General features: G+C 39.6%; 2 protein-coding genes across 2 annotated transcripts in view; one reads left to right on the forward strand and one right to left on the reverse strand.

The window, feature by feature from the left end:
- The window catches only part of LOC122797666 (vitelline membrane outer layer protein 1-like), a 190,691-nt gene extending 190,224 nt beyond the window's left edge, over positions 1 to 467 (reverse strand). The window contains exon 1 of the mRNA XM_044066207.1: positions 335 to 467. Coding sequence (XP_043922142.1) covers positions 335 to 467 — 133 coding nt within the window. The remainder of the gene's footprint in view (positions 1 to 334) is intronic.
- Positions 1 to 18,498, forward strand: part of OXNAD1 (oxidoreductase NAD binding domain containing 1) — a 369,327-nt gene that overhangs the window by 72,114 nt on the left and 278,715 nt on the right. The gene's annotated exons all lie outside the window — the stretch shown is intronic.

The raw sequence follows: 18,498 nt of genomic DNA on the forward strand, positions 1-18,498 counted from the left end.
TTGAATACTTAACAGTAAAGGCCTCTAACATTGATATGTATAATTTCCTTCAAACAGGGTCTTATCAGAGACTTTGGTAGTAATTCCTGCTGCCTAATATAGTTAGAAAAGAGTGATACCAGTGGCGACAGGTGAACCCTGATCCACAGTTCATCTCAGACCCATGCTTCAGACCCATTTTGTTAATATTTAACAATTTCCTCAGTAGAATAAATTATCCTAAAATAACCAATTAATAAGTTAGCTAATTCATTAGCTATAGTTACTGCTTTCTCTCTACCAAATATATTTTTTAAAATTCTTAACTAGTGCATTCATTTTTTCTGTTGCATACCTATGTGCTTCATTCTTACTATGCTCTTTTCTACAGGCTGATTGCGGTTTGTTTTCATCATCCTTGTCACTTCAGAAGGTATGTTACTTGCCAGTAAATGCTTGATTTTATCTCCTTTCCCTTCTTTGACCATTTCTATTCACGACTGTGCTGTCCTGATGTTCATCGTGTTTCACTGTTGCAGTCCTAACCAATGGGGTTATCTGGCTCCCGGTAGCCCTTGATCGGCCAGAATACCAAAGGTAAGTAAAATTGGTGTCTGCTGTCATCGGCTGTAAAGGACGTCAGGCGTCTGATACAAAAGGAGGCAGCCAACGTCAATTCCTCAGTCTTCCTTGCCACAAAGCCCGAAGCAGAAGCTTTTTTTGCACGAGTGCTGGTCGGCAATTTACCTTTTGTGTTTCCGACTACAAAGTTGAAGTCAGCTACAGCTAAGTACCCCATTGGGGAATCCTCTTTTCTTGCCTTAACGAATGTCAGAAAAGGTCAATAATTTTCTTACCTGTGGAAAGCAGATTCCCCATAGAGATTTTCATTCCTATTGTATTATTTGTTTAGGCCTTGACCACAACGTTCCTAATTGTGATCTTTGTGCTTCCTTTAATCCGTGTACAATTCATCGTCGGGCTAAGCATTTTGGAGTTTGGCCTAAGTTTGTTGGTATGGCGTCCGCTAGTCTTCAGGCTTCAGATATCCCCAAGAAGCGTAAGGATAAGGACCGCGACAGGCTTCCGAATGTCAAGTCCTCGGATGATGTTAGGTTGGTTGTCAGAAATGCGGTAGCCAGTGAGGCACCTTTGCAGCCCCTGCAGCCTGCAGATTTTCTACCGCAGGCCTCGGTTGAGACCATTTCTGAGGTCCCTAGGGCTCCGGCGTCCATTTTGCCTTCCGACCTTCTGCCTGTTGCCTCTTCAGCTGGCTCTGGAGCCGCAAAACTGTCTCCGGCGTTTTGAGACCTCATTTCTTCATTCAGACAGCAAGCTCATACTGACAACTTCGGCCATAGCTAGGCCTCCTGAGTCCTTTAGACTTGCAGGTAAGTCTTCCAGTCGTAAGCCTGCGAAGAAGCAGGCTCCAGTTTCCTCTCGTTCCTCTCATTCTCAAATGGTTAAAATAGCTGATGACCTTTTGACTCTTATTAGGGGTTCACAGCCTCCTCCTTCAAAAAGGGGTAGGGATATCTCTCCTAAAGCTTTGTCCTTTTCAGATTTGTACTTCTAGTATTTCTGTGGCTGAAGAAGAAGTTTCTCAAGCTTTCTCTCCTTTTGAGGATTCAGACACAGAGGAGTCTATCCCTTCTGCTTCTCCTCCAGAAGATTTCTCTTTTGGTGATACTTTAAATACTCTCAGGGAACATTTTAAATGGGAAAGTCAGGATTATCCCTTTCTAAGAAAAGGATTAGGGAGTTTTTGGATTTGCCTCAGCATAAGCCTTTGGCTATTCCTCCTGTGTTGGAAGTTGTTGATGTTTTTCTGGAAAATTCCTTGACTCCAAATTCGGTTCCTCCTGCTCCCAGGAAACCTGACCGGTACTATAGAGTCCCTGATTCTCATTTGTTTCTTTTCAGGAATCCGTTGGCTGATCCAGAGGTTATTTCTCAAGGCCCTAAAGGAGTTAAGGCCACTGTTACTAAAAATCCTGTTCCTTCTGACAGGGAATCCAGGAACCTAGATAGGTGGGGTAAAAAGGTTTATACCTCTGCCACTCTAGCTATTAGATCTACTAATTGTCTTTTTCATATGCTGAAGTACCAGCAGCACACCTTGGAAGCTATTAAAGCTAGGATAGCAGGTGTGCCTCAGTTGGTGGACAGTAAGGATATCCAGGATTTGCGTAATTCTGCCAGTCTAGTCAATAAGCAATCTTTACATTGTGGTTTTGACATTCTAGAAGCCTCCTGTAGGGCTGCAGCTACTGGCTTGGTTATTAGAAGGCATGCTTGGCTCAGGGAGCAGCCCCTACCAGAGCTTGTTAAAGCTAAGCTTTTAGATGTACCTTTGCATAAGGACAGTCTTTTTGGCAGCAAGGCAGAGGAAGTGCTCAAGAAGGATGGAAGACAAGGCCAAGTCTATGCAGACAGTTAAAGACTTTCTGCAAGTTCAGCCTCCTAGCTTTAGCAGGAATTGCCCTTCTAAGAGTTGGATGCTCCCTGATACTAGCAGACAGAGCCGTTCTAGGGCTAGAGGTTACAAATCTTCTAGGGGACAGGGGGCTACCCCTCAAAGATCTAAACAGTGGCAGGCTTCCTCTTCCAAGGTGGGGAAGTTCTAAACTTGCATCTCAATCTCAACATTCTCAGTGACTCTGTCCAACTTCTACTTGTTCTTGCCTGCCCGGAGAGTCCTTTAGGGGGAAGGTTGGCCCTGTTTGCAAATGTTAGGGCCACCATCACGAACGACAAATGGGTACTCTGAACTGTATCCCTAGGGCACAAGTTTTCTTTCCACACCTTTCCAGTACCCAAAGGATTACCGGACGCTCCTCCAAACCAAAGGGCAAAAGTAGAAAAGCAAATTTTGTCTCTGTTACATCTGGGAGCAATAGAATCAGTTTCTGCTCAGCAGGTAGGCCAGGGATTCTATTCCAGACTTTTCCTAGTTCCAAAAAAAGAAGGCACTTGGCGTCCTATCCTGGATCTATCCATCCTGAACACTTTCTTGATAATTCCAAAGTTCAAAATGCTCACTCTACATCAGTTACTGCCAATGTTAGAAAAGGATTCCTGGCTGGTAACATTGGATCTCAAAGAAGCTTATCTGCACATCCCTATCAGGGAAAGTTGCAGGCAGTACCTTCATTTCAGGGTGGGCAAGCAACATTATCAATTCTCTGCACTGCCCTTTGGCTTATCTACTTCTTTCAGACTTTTCACAAAGTGCCTGGCTCCAGTCATTGCTTTTTGCAGGCAAAAGAAAATTCAGATTTATCCATACTTGGACAACTGTCTAATTCAAGCAAATTCTCAGGAGCAGCTGCTAAAGGATCTAGAATTTGTAAAGATTCTTCTTTCTTCCCTGGGTTACACTCTCAACGTGGAAAAATCGAAAATGGTACCATCCAAAGAGATTACATTTCTGGGAGCGATCTGAACACAGCCACCCAGATGATATATCTCACCCAGGAGAAGCAGACAACTCTTTCAATTTACTTCAAGGACTTGGAAAGCCTGTCCCAGCTCCCTGCAAAGAAATACCTGCAAGCTCTGGGATTCATGGCCTCTTGCATTCTCATGATTCCGTATGCAAAACTGCATATGAGGAAATTGCAATGGTACCTCAATAACACTTGGTGTCAACACACACAGGACTTGGATGTGATAACTCCTCTGCTTCCATGTCTGCGGACAGAGTTTCTTTGGTGGGCAACAGCCTGTCTACAGAACAAAGGCATGTCTTTTCGCCCACCCCTGGCCACTCAAGTTCTTACTACAGACTCATCGGACTACGCCTGGAGATCTCACCTGGATGGCAGATGCATACAGGGAAGTTGGAATGCCCAGCAGATGTACCTGCACATAAATTTGAAGGAGTTGATGGCAGTCTAGCAGGCTTTACTAGCTTTCAAGCATCTTCTTTCTCCAGGGGACCCTTCTTGTCAGGACAGACAAACACCACAGTCATGTGGTACATCAACAAGCAGGGAGGGACTCATTCTTACCCCTGTGCAGACAGAGCATGAATTTTTGTTCCATAGCAGCATCACTGGGCCTGCATCTCCTAGCTCAGTTTCTTCCAGGAAGGCTCAATGTTTTGGCAGACCAGTTGAGCAGACAGGCCCTGGATTCTCACGAGTGGCAGCTGAACAGAGCAGTTTTTTACAGCATCATTCAACGTTGCGGCACTCCTCAGGTGGATCTCTTCTCTCCGGACAGCCATCTTCTACCTCTTTTTTGCACCAGACAGCATCACAGTAGAGCCTAGAGAGTGTATGCTCTGTCCTTCCCTTGGACGCGGCTGTCGGTTTATGCCTTCCCTTCTCTTCCTCTTCTCCCAGAGTATTATTGAAGATCAGGGACGAACAACCTTGGACTATTTTCATAGCTTCGGACTGGCCCAGGCAGCACTGGTATCCACTACTTTGCAGTTTCTCCCAATTTCCTCCTTGGTATCTTCCTCTGAAGCCAGATATTTTGGTTCAGGAAGGGGGAACCATTCTATATCCTCATCTTCAGTCTCTCCATTTGGCAGCTTGGCTCATTGTATGACTCCTTCCTTTTCTTCTTCCCTTTCCCAGCAGGTGGTTGACTTGCTGAGGGAGGCCAGGAGGCCTAGCACTAGGAAGTCTTATGCTGGCACATGGAAAGATTCTCTCATTGGATGCAGGCTAGAAGGGAATCTTCTTCTCAGCTTACACTTCCTCTGATCTTGGAATACCCGGCTGATTTGCTTCAGGGTGGTCTTTCTTTTTCCTCTATCAAGATCCTTGCTTCAACCATTTCTGCTCATTGTTCTTTTCTGTCATCCCATGATGAAAATGTTTCTCAGAGATGCTTGCAGTTTAAAACCTCCCAGAAGGGTGCCTACTCCAGCCTGGGATCTTAATTTTGTTCTAGAGAAACTCACTCTTCCTCCTTTTGAGCCAGCTGCCACTGCAGATTTAAAGTTTCTCTCGTGGAAGATTGCCTTCCTCTTGGCTATAACTTCAGCAAGGAAGGTTTCGGAGCTGCATGCTTTCATGGCTGTGGAGCCTTTTCTTATTTTCCATGCAGATAAGGTCTCTCTGAGAACCAACCCCTCCTTTATGCCTAAGGTGGTTTCTAGCCTGACTCTTAATCAGTCCATACACCTTCCTACCTTCTTTCCTAATCCTCGAAATAGAGGTGAAAGGATCTTACATTCTCTTGATGTGCACAGACAGCTCAAGTTTTACCTGGACAGGACTAAAGACCTTCGGAAATCAGCACAGCTATTGGTCAGCTTTGCCCCTGGAGCCCAGGCCAAGGCTATTTCTAAGCAAACCATTTCTAAATGGATTGCTCATTGTATTACTTTTTGTTATTCCTTTCATGGTAAGGTTCCTCCTCGAGGGGTTAGGACCCACTCAACTAGAGCAGCTTCCACCTCTGCAGCCTTTTTAAGGGGTGCCCCTACTAAAGACATTTTGGAAGCTGCCACATGGTCTTCTGTTCACACTTTCACAAAGCATTATAATTTGCCTTTGTTTTCAAAAGCTAGGGTAGGGTTTGCCACTGCTGTTCTGCAGGGCATTATCTCCAATCCTTGATTCTGTTGATTCCTCCTCCCTGTTCTCTGGGCTTTGGTAATCAACCCATTGGTTAGGACTGCAACAATGAAACACGATGAACATAGTACGGTTGTGCACACTTACCATAAATGTAGATGTTCGAGTGTATTCACTGTTGCAGTCCTGCTTTCCCTCCCTCCTTACCCCTTTTTCTCTTTTCCTGAGGTACAGGCTAATTTTAGTTTAAGCCTTGTTATCTGGGGGCTTCTGACTGTTATGGCAAGAAAGACTGAGGAAGTGACATCGGCTGTCTCCTTTTGTATCGGACGCCTGACGTCCTTTACAACCGACAGCCGTCATTTTTACTTACCTTTGGTATTCTGGCCGATCAAGGGCTACCGGGAGCCGGATAACCCCATTGGTTAGGACTGCAACAGTGAATACACTCAAACATCTACATTTATGGTCAGTGTACACAACTGTACTTTTTGTTTTCCCCAGTTCTGCATTAATGTTCGTATTTGCCTGTGATAGAAAAAAAATCTCTCTTTTTCTGCTTTTCTTGCAAATATCCACCCTACATGAAAATTGTTTGTAACATACACCTGTATTCTTCCACATCTTTATTAGCTCCTTGCCTTTCTTTATATCCCTCCTGGTGACGGTACAGCTGTCCTGGTAGATAACCTGCATTGGATATCCATAACAATTCAACAAGAAAAAATACAACTAGGTGATGCGAATGTCAATTGGTTGGACATAAGTTCACACTAGATGTAGGGGAGTTAGAGTTTATTTGGTTTTATACAACCCACACATTATAGCAAGACGTCAAATTTCCTATTACACTGGATCCTTGAATCAGACCATATCAAATAGACCACCTCGGGTACAGTGTTTGACTGTCTCAGTGATCATCTCCCAATTTATACAACTAAATATCTCACTCATCCACTTAAACATTGTGTTTATAAAACTACACGTAACTTTCAGAGTTTAACTCAGAAATGTTCGTTACTACCCTAACACCTATTGAATGGAACTTCCTAAAAATCCTCCTCTTAGATGATGCTATAAATGAATTCAGTACAACTTTCCTGAATATCCTAAATAGCTTTGCACCTCCTAGAAGGAAGAGACTAAAAACAAATAATGCCATTGGGCTATCCAAAAAGAGTAGAATGTTAATACAAGACAGAGAAAAAGCATGGAAAGACTGGCAGAAATATAACACACCACAATATCTTGAAAACTTCAGAATGCTTCTTATTCATACTAATAAGCATATCAATGGAGACAAAAACTATACCATAATAACTTTTAGAATAATAGTAAATGCAACCCACAAAAAAATCTGAGTAGCCATTAAAGCAATCTTGCATCCTGGCCATAAATTCAACCCTAACCCCGCTCACAATAACTATTATTCAAAACCGCAGTACACTTCAACTCTTATTTCATAGATAGTGTAGCATCTCTAACCAAGGATTCCCCAACATTTAATTCTAACTCTGACCAGCAGCCACATATTACCAAATCCATTTTCCACCGTCAAACCTGTGTCCACATCCTATATAAAATTGCTCTTAAACAAATTCAAACCATGCTCTACTTCTGCTTATGACTAAACCATGCTCTGCTTCAGCTGATTACTTTTGAAGTCAGTACCTTAAAATAGCAGCCAAAAGCATTAGCTACTCTGTCTCAATCCTTAAAAGTAGGTCACTCCTGGAATCCCATGTTCCCTTTCTCTTGAAAAAGTCACACATTAACCCTTTGCTCAAAGAAGGAAATTCAACAGACATTACTAACTTTAGACCTATCTTATCCGCTGTCTCCAAAATACTTGAAAAATGTATTCAGAAACAATTGTTGAACTGTTTCCTGCAGGAAAAACTCCTTTCCCCCACACAACATGGCTTCCTTCCTTCAGAAAGGGGATAAAATGAAGCACTACACTTTTAACCTATATAAACACTGTCAATAAAGATAGTGATAACTGCAAACTAGTCTCTTCCTTGTTTCTAGACTTCTCTAAAGCCTTCAACGCGATTGTCACAGCAAACTTTTACTTCAAATGTCCTCATCAGGTCTGTCCCAGCTCACCTTTCTATGGTTCAAGCTACCAGTCCCATAGGTATCAGTTGTAAAATGGTACTCCACCCTCTCTCCACACCTCCCCATCACCACCAGTGTACCTCAAGGCTATATCCTTGGTCCCCTTCTCTTTAACGTTCTCATCAACACCTTCAACACAGCAGGCCTCCATAATGCAGTACACAGATGACTCAATACTCATTTGCACATCTGAAAGCATACGACACCTCCAAAAAAATACCGAGAAAACATTAACAGCAACTGAAACATGGCTTTATAACTAACAACTCATGATCAACCCTAAAAAAACACAAACTACTACTCCCCCCCCCCCCAAATCCCTCTTCCATGAAAAAAATATAAAGTCCTCTCGCTTGATAATACAACCATTCAAGTCACTTCCCATAGCAAATTATTAGGGATGATGATGATCTGAAATTTGACATGCATATACAAAATTGCATAAGAAAAACTCATCAAAATATAGGGATGCTTTATAGACACAAAAACATTCTCAGAGACACAACTAAAGCTACACTTGCCACTACTTATCTCCTCCCCAAAGGTCATGTTGTTCCCATTCTTAGTAATCTTCAAACATCACAAAAATCAAAACTTGAACAGTGCTATAACAAACTTGCTAAATTTGCAGCAAATACCCCTTTCAGAACCCACCACTGTATGGCACTGAAAAGTCTAAATTGGTTAGAACAACCCCATCAACTGACATAAGCACCTCTTCTTACCACGTATATATACAGAATACATCTGCTTGTCCAGCCTAAGTAACATTTTGTTCCCAGTCAGTCATTACAATTCAATGACCAAAAACTCCTGTCTGCCCACGAACCTATCAGATCTGCTGGGCATTCTCTGTACCTGTATCCATCAGGTCAGTATCCTCCCTCCCATCCTTCAAAACTATTCTGAAAGACTTCCTAAGCAAAAGCTGGCTGTATTCTTGCTCAACAACAGGAGAAGGTATATCCCTAAACGTGAGCAAAAACCTGTTCATACCTTACGTCTTCTTACTCTTCCTTGTTCACTGTCTTCCTCACTTCTATCATTTTTTCTCCCCTGGCTTTCTCTCTAAATAATTATTATAATAATAAGCCTTCTTTTCTTTCACTTCGTATTGCAATTCCTGTTTTTATTATAATAACTTACTTTAATTTGTCTGTAAACTGGCTAAAATTTCTGTAACTGTTAAATCATTGTCATATAACATGTACCTGTTCTTTAAACAGTGTTTTCATATTATGTTTAATTTGGTATAATTAAGTACTTTTTTTGCATTATTGTTGGACTGTAAATTATTGTTCTTAAAATGTTTTGTAATACTTTGGAGCTTTTCTTCCTGGGCCTCCACTGATAATGTCCTCCTTCTACCCAGTCAAACGTCAATAAATAAATAAATTGCCATGTGGCTGAATGATTTCTCACCTGTCACATAAAATGTCACAGTTAATGTCTGTCAGATTCCCAGCTGGGGATTTTTGTTCACAGACTGCGTATCCTTTTCAACTGGTTTCACATGTGATCTCAAATTCTGAAAAAAAACACAATGGCTATTCTAGTTTTCATATAGTAAAGGTATCCTACCACTCAATCCAGTGTGCATGTGTACATAGTGGGCCAGATTCCAAAAGACCTGTTGTCAGTGTAAATGACTTAGTCCAGTGTAAGATTGCCCAGATTCCAAAAGGATTTCTCTCGTTGTAAGTGACTTACTCTAGTATAAGGCCTGTCTATAAAGCATGCTTACACCGCCGTCACTTGTGATATAGGCAAATTTACATTCATATAAAAGTAATCAAACTATATTAACATACCAAACATTATACTTAACATATATTGCTATATATCAAATAACCTAAGCAATATTACATAAAATATGCAATTCCTGTCTTTTTTTTTAAAAAGAAATATCTTTATTAAACCATCACTTACTACATAGGAGATCATACATTTATATAAATGAAAACAAACCACACCAACACAAGCATTTTACATCGCAAACCATACTGACGCACTCCCAGTTGCAAACATTATACATTACTTATAATCTACCTAATCTTTCTCATTCAAGCATTACATTGTTCATTTAAGTCCTGCCTACTTTTAAACCTCATTCCTCCCTAGTATGTATTGCTCCCACAATTCCCATTTTTTCCTGTGTAGTTTGCTCCTACCCATTTCTAAAGATCTCAATTACAGTTGTTTTATCTCTGTTACTGTATTCACTACTTCCAGTATAGTTGGTTTACATTTTGATTTCCATTTTCTAGTAATTGTTTTTTTTGGAAGCCACCATTATTAGACACAGCAAGGCCTTACCATGTTTAGGCAATTCTGATTCTGTATCATAGCTCAGAAAAATCATCTCCCTCGTCAGACCAGTCTACCCGCCCAGCATCTCTGACAGTGGCATCCTGCAGGGAGTACCTAAAGTCTGACAACTCACCGCACTCCCAGAAAATATGTTCCCAATTACCTCTTTCTTCCTCTTTGCAACTCCAACATTAGCTGTCTGCCTGAGGAAAAATTCTCTGGAGTCTACTTGGGGTATAAAAATATCTGTGTAAACATTTCCAGGAAAGAATCCAAAGTCTTGTAGATGATGTTGCTTATTTGAGAGACATACATATATCCTCCCATTGTTTTTTTGTGAATTGCTTATCCAGTCCGTATGGTCATCATCTTGATCACTGCTGCAGTAGCCTTAGCTATATGGGTTATATCCTGCCAAGGATGTAATGGAGGACCAGCTTCCAAAACTTCAGGGCACCATCTTTGTTCCCAAACTGGTCAAGCAGCTCAAGCTGAGCTGACTAAAAGACAAGTTTTGGTGTGAATACCTCCAGAGCTTTACTGCCACTAAAGAGTATGCTCCTCTGAGGCTTTTAAGGATTGCCAGTTAACTTGTGCTTTCCTTTGTTTGGCAGATAAGTTCCTTTTGGGGAAAAACATCCATTGTTTTAAATTTATTAATGTTTTATTACTGTCCTCTTCAGGAAAGTTATTTCAAGGCAAAGAGTGTTGTGTTTTAATGGACTGTCTTGAAACTATAATGTACTTTTAAATGGAGCACTCATTTTTTTCTCTCAGTTTAAAAGTAGTTTCAACTAACTGAAAACCTATTTTTTGTTTAGAAATTAGGTTTACTTTTCCTTGGTGGGGACTGGTATGGTGTTTGAAAGTACTTTTTACTGTGTTTTTTCTGTCAAAAAAGTAACTTTTGTAGATTAGTAGTTTTACCAGCATTTGCTACTTGTCTTCCCATCACAATTTTCGGCTTGACTGTGAAACAGATTACTGGCCCCATGGTCAGTCCTTCTTCCGGCAATGAAAAGTAAAAGTCTTGCAAACAGTCTTTGTCAGCACAGATGACTAGCAATTTGCATTAGCCAAAGCTGGGGTGACTCTGCTGTGACCATTTGTTATACCTCACACCACTTATCTTTTGTCCGCAGATCTCACTGATGTAGCACCTACAGCTACTATGGACCTGGGATTAGGCACATCCTCTGCTGTTGTTGGAGTCCCTTCAGTGGACAAGGAAGAGCCACTCTAGTCATTTATGGGAGAGGGAATAAGGAATGTTTTCTTGTTGTGCCAGAATGCTGTGCCCATCCCTTGGGAAGCAGCTGCTGCCATTAGTAACATGTTTGGCCCCATTTTTCGTATTAAAAAGAAATGGAAAACTTAACATGTATCTACTCCTCTTCAAATCCTTTTGGATAGGAATAGTTTACCGGGTCTTGCTCAGGGTTTAATTCAGGCTATTGATCCTTCTTGTAAAGTAGTTTCAGGTAAAAGAAAGAGGGATTCCACTTTTCTTGAAGAGATTCAGGATTCTGAATCTGAACAGGAAGATGCAGGAACAGTTTCAGGGTTTTTTCCTCAGATTTCTGATTCAGACTCGTCGGAGTCTCAGTTTCTGATTCTCTGTTTGGGAGTTTCTTTTTCTCTCTGATATTATTGCTAGAATGTGCCAGTGTTTTCAGTGAGTGAACACTGAGATTTCTCAGTCCCTCAGAAAATAGTATGACTTGCTATAGAAAGGTTTTCCAGAAACTACACCCATTCTTCCTGTTTTGTCAGCTTTAGACAATGTGTGTGTTACTGCCTGCAGTTTCCCTGTTAGTCAGCCAGCTGCCTCTAAAAAAATGATAGGATGTATAAAATTCATCAGTCTTTTAAATTTTTATACACTATTGCCAAACCTGACCCATCAGCTGTAGTCTTAGTAGACACCACTAACGCTAAGGACGTAGTTAATTCCAATCCTACATTTTCTGTTAAGGATGGAAAAACTGTTCATAGATATGAAAAAAGTGTATACTTTTTGCAACATTGGTTTTTGTAATTTTGAATTGTCAGATTCATATATTAAAGTTTGTTCTGACACATTCTGATAGTATGAGGAATATTTTATCTTCAGTTTCTTCTTATGAGGAAAAACTTGCTTTAAATAGTTTGTTTTCTTTTGCACAGGTTACTACTTATTGTTTGTGCATGTGTGTGTGTGTGTGTGTGTGTGTGTGTGTGTGTGTGTGTGTGTGTGTGTGTGTGTGTGTGTGTGTGTGTGTGTGTGTGTGTGTGTGTGTGTGTGTGTGTGTGTGTGTGTGTACATCCATCCGCGCGTGTGTTTGTGCATCAGTTTATTGATATTTCTTCCAGGACTATGGCCACTGGTACTGTTTTAAGGAAGTCTGCATGGCTATATTCTCAGAACCTTCCAGATGATGATAAAAAGAGATTTTAAGTACACCCTTGGATAGAGATTGTGTTTGGACTTTCTGCTGCAGAGGTGATCAAAAAGTGTGATGAAAGGGGCAAACTGATCCCGGGAATCTCTAAGATTTTTTCATCTCTCCTTTTCGAAATTGTCCAAGGGATTTTCTTTCTCCTCTTCCATTTTTGGCAGAAAGCAGAATTAACAGTCTCAATAGAATTCAGGTAAACAGAAGTTTAAGAAGGAATGGCAAGAGAGTTCCAAAAAGAAGTCTCTAACTTCCCCAAACCAAATTCAAGTCTGACTATTCAGAACACTTGTGACCCACTTCCACCCTGGCCCCGTTTGCCTTCCAGAAAGTCTTAATCTCCATTTTTATTTTTGGCAACAGATTACTTCAGACAAATGGGTTCTGATTTTCATTCATCAGGGTTACAGATGGCAAGGGGAGGAAATCCCCCCCCCCCCTGCCAGCGGGTCAGTCCTTTTCCTCCAGATCAGGCACTTTTGTTTCAATGTGTTCTTCATCATATGCTGTCCCAAGGACTGATAGAACCAGTTCTTACTTCCCAAATGCTGAAGAGATTTTATTCAAGGATAGTCCTAGTGTTAGAGAAAGAAAGTGCTTGGAGATGACTTCTGGATCTTCCTTTCCTAAATATGTCTGTGTCCTAATTCAAAATGATGTAATTTCACAAGCTGTTACCTCTTCTTCCTCTTTGAAGTCTCCTGGTAACACTAGACTTCATCCATATTCATCCAGACTTCATGCGTTTAAGGTTTTGTGTATCTGGATCACATTACCAGTTCTCTTCCTTAACCTTTGGGCTATACATTGCACCAGGAGTATTCTCAGTGTCTTGCTCCAGTTGTAGCTCATTGAAGGCTACACAATAGTTACATTTTTCCATATTTAGACAACTTGCTTATCTTTTCAGAGTCTTTTTCAAAGTGTTAGGAATCTCTCTCTTGGGTGAGAGATCTCTTACAGAAGCTGGGATTCCAAGAGAACAGTCAAAAGTCTTTCTTGACTCCATTGCACAGGATTGTGCTCCTGGGATGTCAGCTAGACACTTCAGTTCAAAGAGCTTTTCTTCCACAGGAAAAAAATAGATGATTATTTAGATCTGTTTCTAAGTTTTCCACTCATACTTTGGTCACTGCAAGGGAATACCTCAGGGATTTTGGGTCTCATGGCATCTGTGAGTCTCATGATACCCTTGTCAAGACTCCACATAAGAAAGATACAGTGGTATCTGAAATCTCTTTGGTCCCAACATCAATACCCTTTATGTTTTTCAATCCCAGTGCTGGTGTTAATCACAAGAGAATTTTTTGATTGGAGACAACAGATATCCTTTAATCCAGGTCTCCCCTACTTTCTCCCTGCTCCAAAACAGTCAGTCATTACAGGCACTTTGGACTTTGCTTGGGGAGCAGTTTCAGGATGGGTAAAAGGGCAGGAGTGTAGGACACCAAGGATAGATGCAAGCACATAAATAACTAGGAGATGCTTACTCTTTCAAGACACTCAACCCTCTGAACCATCTTTGTCCTCCGGGATCTCTTCAAAGTGGTTGCAGATAATATCACAGTCATGTGGTACATCTACAAGCAAGAAGGAACCAGGTTGTACTCTTTTTGCAGACTAGCTATGTTAGCTTGGGATATTGATTCACAGCACAGTCTCACTGTACAGGATCCTCCATTCCATTAGAGCAAAATTGTGTGGCAGACAAGCTGAGCAGGTCCAGGGCAGACCCTCACAAATGGAAATTAGATCAGGAGGTCTTCCAACATTTAACTCATTTTGTGGGGAGTTCCTCAAGTAGACTTTTATGCCTTCTGTTTGAACAATCAACTGGCAAGTTTCTGTTCCATGACTCTATGCAAGAAGGCCTGGAAGACAGATTTCTTTCCTTTTCTTTGGGCAGGAATGTTCTTATTTGCTTTTCCACCATTTCCAGTAATATCTGGAGTACATCTGAAGATTCAGAAGGAATCCTCCATGATCACTTTGGTAATTCCCTTCAGGCATAGGCAACTGTGGTTCTCTGTTCTTTTGGAATTGGCCAGGGGCAATTACCACAAGCATCCTTACAGACTGGATCTACTCAGACAAGAATGGGATGTTGACACATTCTAGCATCAGTCATTTTTCAGTTGACTGACTGAATGTTAATTCCTTTTTGGCTCCTGTTTACTGCAGATGTACAGCAGGTACTAATGGAGACAAGAAAGCTTGTTACTAGAAAGTCATATATTAGCAAATTGAAAAGGTATTCTAGTTGACACCAGCAACATAATCAGTACCTCTTTATGGCTAGTTGTTCTCTGGTTTTACAATATTTGCGAGTTACTATGCTATGGCTATTCTTAGTCCTCTGTCAGTCTTCATTTATCGACTATTTCAGCATGTCTGCCCATAGATTATCCTCTTTCAAGTTAGTCTCATGTCAAAATGTTCTTGAAAAGGGTTTTTGCCTAAGAGGCTGCCAAGAAAACTGTTGGGCCCTTCTTGGGATCTTAATTTTTGTGTTAGAGAAGATAACACTTGCTCCATTTGAACCAGCTAATCAGTCTGACTTGAGGTTCTTAACATATAAATAGCTTTACAGATTGCTCTGAATTCTGTAAGAAGGGTATCTGAGTTGCATGCTCTTATGATTAGTCATCCGTACCTCATTTTCCATATGGACAGGGTTTCTCTGAGAACTAATCCTCTTCTTATGCCTCAAGAGGTATCAAGTTTACTTTAAGCCAAACTATCCATCTTTGTGTCTTCTTTACTAAATCTAAAACTGAGGGAGAAAGGCTACAGCATACTTTGGATGTCCACAACAACTCTGGTACTATCTTGATAGCACTATATCTCTCAGATCTTCAGATCAGTTGTTTAATTTTAGTGAAGGTAAGAAGGGACAACTTGTATCAGAACAGACTATTTCCAAATAGTTGTCTAAGGTTATTAGGTTTTGTTATACTCAGCATAACAAATCTTTTCCTAGCAGGGTCAAGGTCCTACTACCAGGGCCTTGGCTACATCTATGGCTTTTTGGTAAGGATTGGAGTCTAGAAATATTCTAAAAGCTGCACCTTGGTCCTCTGTGCATACTTTTTACAAAGCAATATATAAGTTTGATTTTACAAAGCAGTATATAAGCTTGATTTTTTATCAAAGTCCAGATCAAGCTTTGCTAGGACAGTTCTCTAGGGATTCATTGACTCTTCTCCTTTTACCTCCCACATGTAATTAGTGTAAGAACTGAAAGAACTGTAGAATACTGGAATAAACTGGAAATAACTGGAAGAAATTGGAGTGAGACTGGAATGAATGTCTTTATTTTTTAATTACCCAAAACTGTGCTAAACAGGTGCCAGTCCCCCCTTTATGTGAAAAATCTTATTGTAGCTTTCAGAATAAAAGTCAGCATATCCTGTAGTTCAGTTATCAATGCTTTATTGTGTATAGTGGAGGTAGATGTCAACAGTATCCAAATCAAATCTTACTGTCTCCAATAACAGTGCTGATAAACTGAAATAGACTAAAATTTTATATCCGTAGCTTCTGCACGGATTATAAACAGAATTATTCCTTTTCTCCTGAATAATATAACTTAATATTTTGGAATGCTGGATATTTGACCATTTCTGTGCTCACTCTAGAGTGTCTGTACCAAACTTCTGTGAACTGCACTGCAAAGAATTTCTGCATATTTGCCCAAACTAACTGACTGACTTTCTTCTGTTTCTGAAGTATCTCACCTAATAATTCCAAAACCCTGTAAATTTACTACAAGTTCTACATGCTTCTTTAACCTTGGTTCCCAAGCCTTTTTATACTTAAAGGAGAACTGTGCCCACAGACTGAAAGAAACATGTTTATTTCATTAAGTCTTGATGTTTCCTACATTTTAACACTACTTTTGGACTCTGTACTTTTTTTTTTTTATATTTTCAAATGTAATTCTAGAAGTCTGCCCACATGGGGTCTGACATCTCATCACATGAACTTTGTCTCCTGCTGTGAGCTATCAATCACAACAGCAAACAGCTCATATTTGCCACTTGACAGATGCTAAGGAAGGGGTTTAGGAGGAGGGGCGATGAGTTTAAGGACTGTAACTCGGGTATAAAAAAGAATGAAAATTAGAAAGAAAAAGAAGTAACAGGCACTGATAATACTGCCGTGTGTGATTATCCCTGTTTGTTTTTTAATTAGTCATTGAAAAGCAAGAAATGGTAACTTAACTTGACTGACTAAAAGAAAGCAGCGTACAAGTGAAAACATGTGGAAAGTCAATGCATTGACAGGAGCTATGATGTAATATTTTAAAGCCAAACACTGCAATGTGGGATACCTAGAGGTAGACTAAAATATCAGGATGCTGGACCCCATGCGGGCAGACTCTGGAATTACATTTAAAAATTTTAAAAAAGTATATAAAGTCCAAAAGTGGTTTCAAAATGACAACATCAAGACATAATGAAATGAACATGTTTTTTTCTGTCTGTGGGTGCGGTTCTCCTTTAATGTACTGCATATTGTGTTAGCACATTTTATTCTTATCAATATTTTTGACTGAAAATTATTAATTTGTAATGAAACATTCCTCATGTATGTCTACATCTCTAGGCTTATGCAAAGAGAATACTGTATTTATGTCTAACAAACTACATTTAAGTGAAACCTAAACTTAAAATTCCCAGAGACTGTGAAATTACTGAACTAGGATTTGCTTCTGTAATTACTTTATAAATGTATTGCTATAGTTTATAAAAGATACTAGAATGATTATTAGAACTAATTTAACTATAAAATAATTTGTCCTTATTTGATAAATAAACTTGCAGTTTTAACTTTGACCACTAGGTGTGACTTTAGCATTATGGTCTGTTATTTGAAAGTATTTTGAAGTCTGTTACTTTATGATTTAATTATAACTGGTCAATTCTTTAACATGTCTTATAGACTCTTTTTACACCTATACTATATGTATTTTGAAGCAAAAATGGCTATATATTGTATTGTTTCTGTAAATTTTCAGCTAGATTTGTTGCAAATAATTCTCTCCATTGACCTTTTTAATTTCTATGTTCTGTCTTAAATGTTCTGCAAATATCCATATGCATTAATTGTAGAAGTAAATCCTATGCTTTTTCCATTTCAAATATATGCCTTTGCATACCCTGTTAGTGTCTTTTTAACTTTCTATCTAATGTGCAGTAATTATTATGCAATGTGCACTGTATTCTGTAACATATTAACAAATTAAGCCTGTCCTGTCATGCCTCGAGTATATTACAACTATTACTACTTATACTTTAGCTAAATTATCTCAATAAGCCTGTTACAAATAATAATTGTCACTTTACCCTTAAAAGTAATGACTGAAAAATGTCAGGTGTGTGATGTAATTGCAGATTGTCTAGTAATGCTGTTAGGAATGTATAACTGAGTATGAATATTATATTCTGAAATCTGATTGTACTGTATTATAGTGAACATTTAAAATAAGAGTATGAAAGTCATATTACAGAAGCTAACTGAATTGCTACGGAAGGAGTACCTTTTTCTGCCAGTATTATCTGTACACAGATAAAAACATAAACTGAAATTTAGTACTGTTATACAATTGTCTGGAAACATAAATTGAAATTTACTTTTTTAGAGAACTAAAATACATTTACATAAATTCAGTTATCATGTACAGTGGATATAAAAAGTGTACACACCCCTGTTAAAATGCCAGGTATTTTGTGATATAAAAAACTAGACCACAATAAATCATTTCAAAACTTTTCCCACCTTTAATGGGACCTATAACCTCTACAATTCAATTGAAAAACAAACAAATCTGTTGGGGGGATATAAAAAAATAAAAAATGTACAATATGTTGGTTGCATGAGTGTGGACAACCTTAAACTAATACTTTGAAGCACCTTTTGATTTAATTATAGCATTCAGTCTTCTTGGGTACATACCTGCCATCAGTTAAAGAGACTCTGATTAACTCCAAATAAAGTTCAGCTGTCCTAGTAGGATTTTCCTGACATTTACTCAGTTGCCTGCTATAGCAAAAGCCTTGGTTCGCAGACAGCTTACAAAGCATCAAAGGGATCTCATTGCTGCAAGGTATCAG

The sequence above is a fragment of the Protopterus annectens genome, chromosome 3.part1 (assembly GCF_019279795.1).
Source record: "Protopterus annectens isolate FY-2018-M chromosome 3.part1, PAN1.0, whole genome shotgun sequence".
In the NCBI taxonomy this organism is placed as follows: Eukaryota; Metazoa; Chordata; order Ceratodontiformes; family Protopteridae; genus Protopterus; species Protopterus annectens.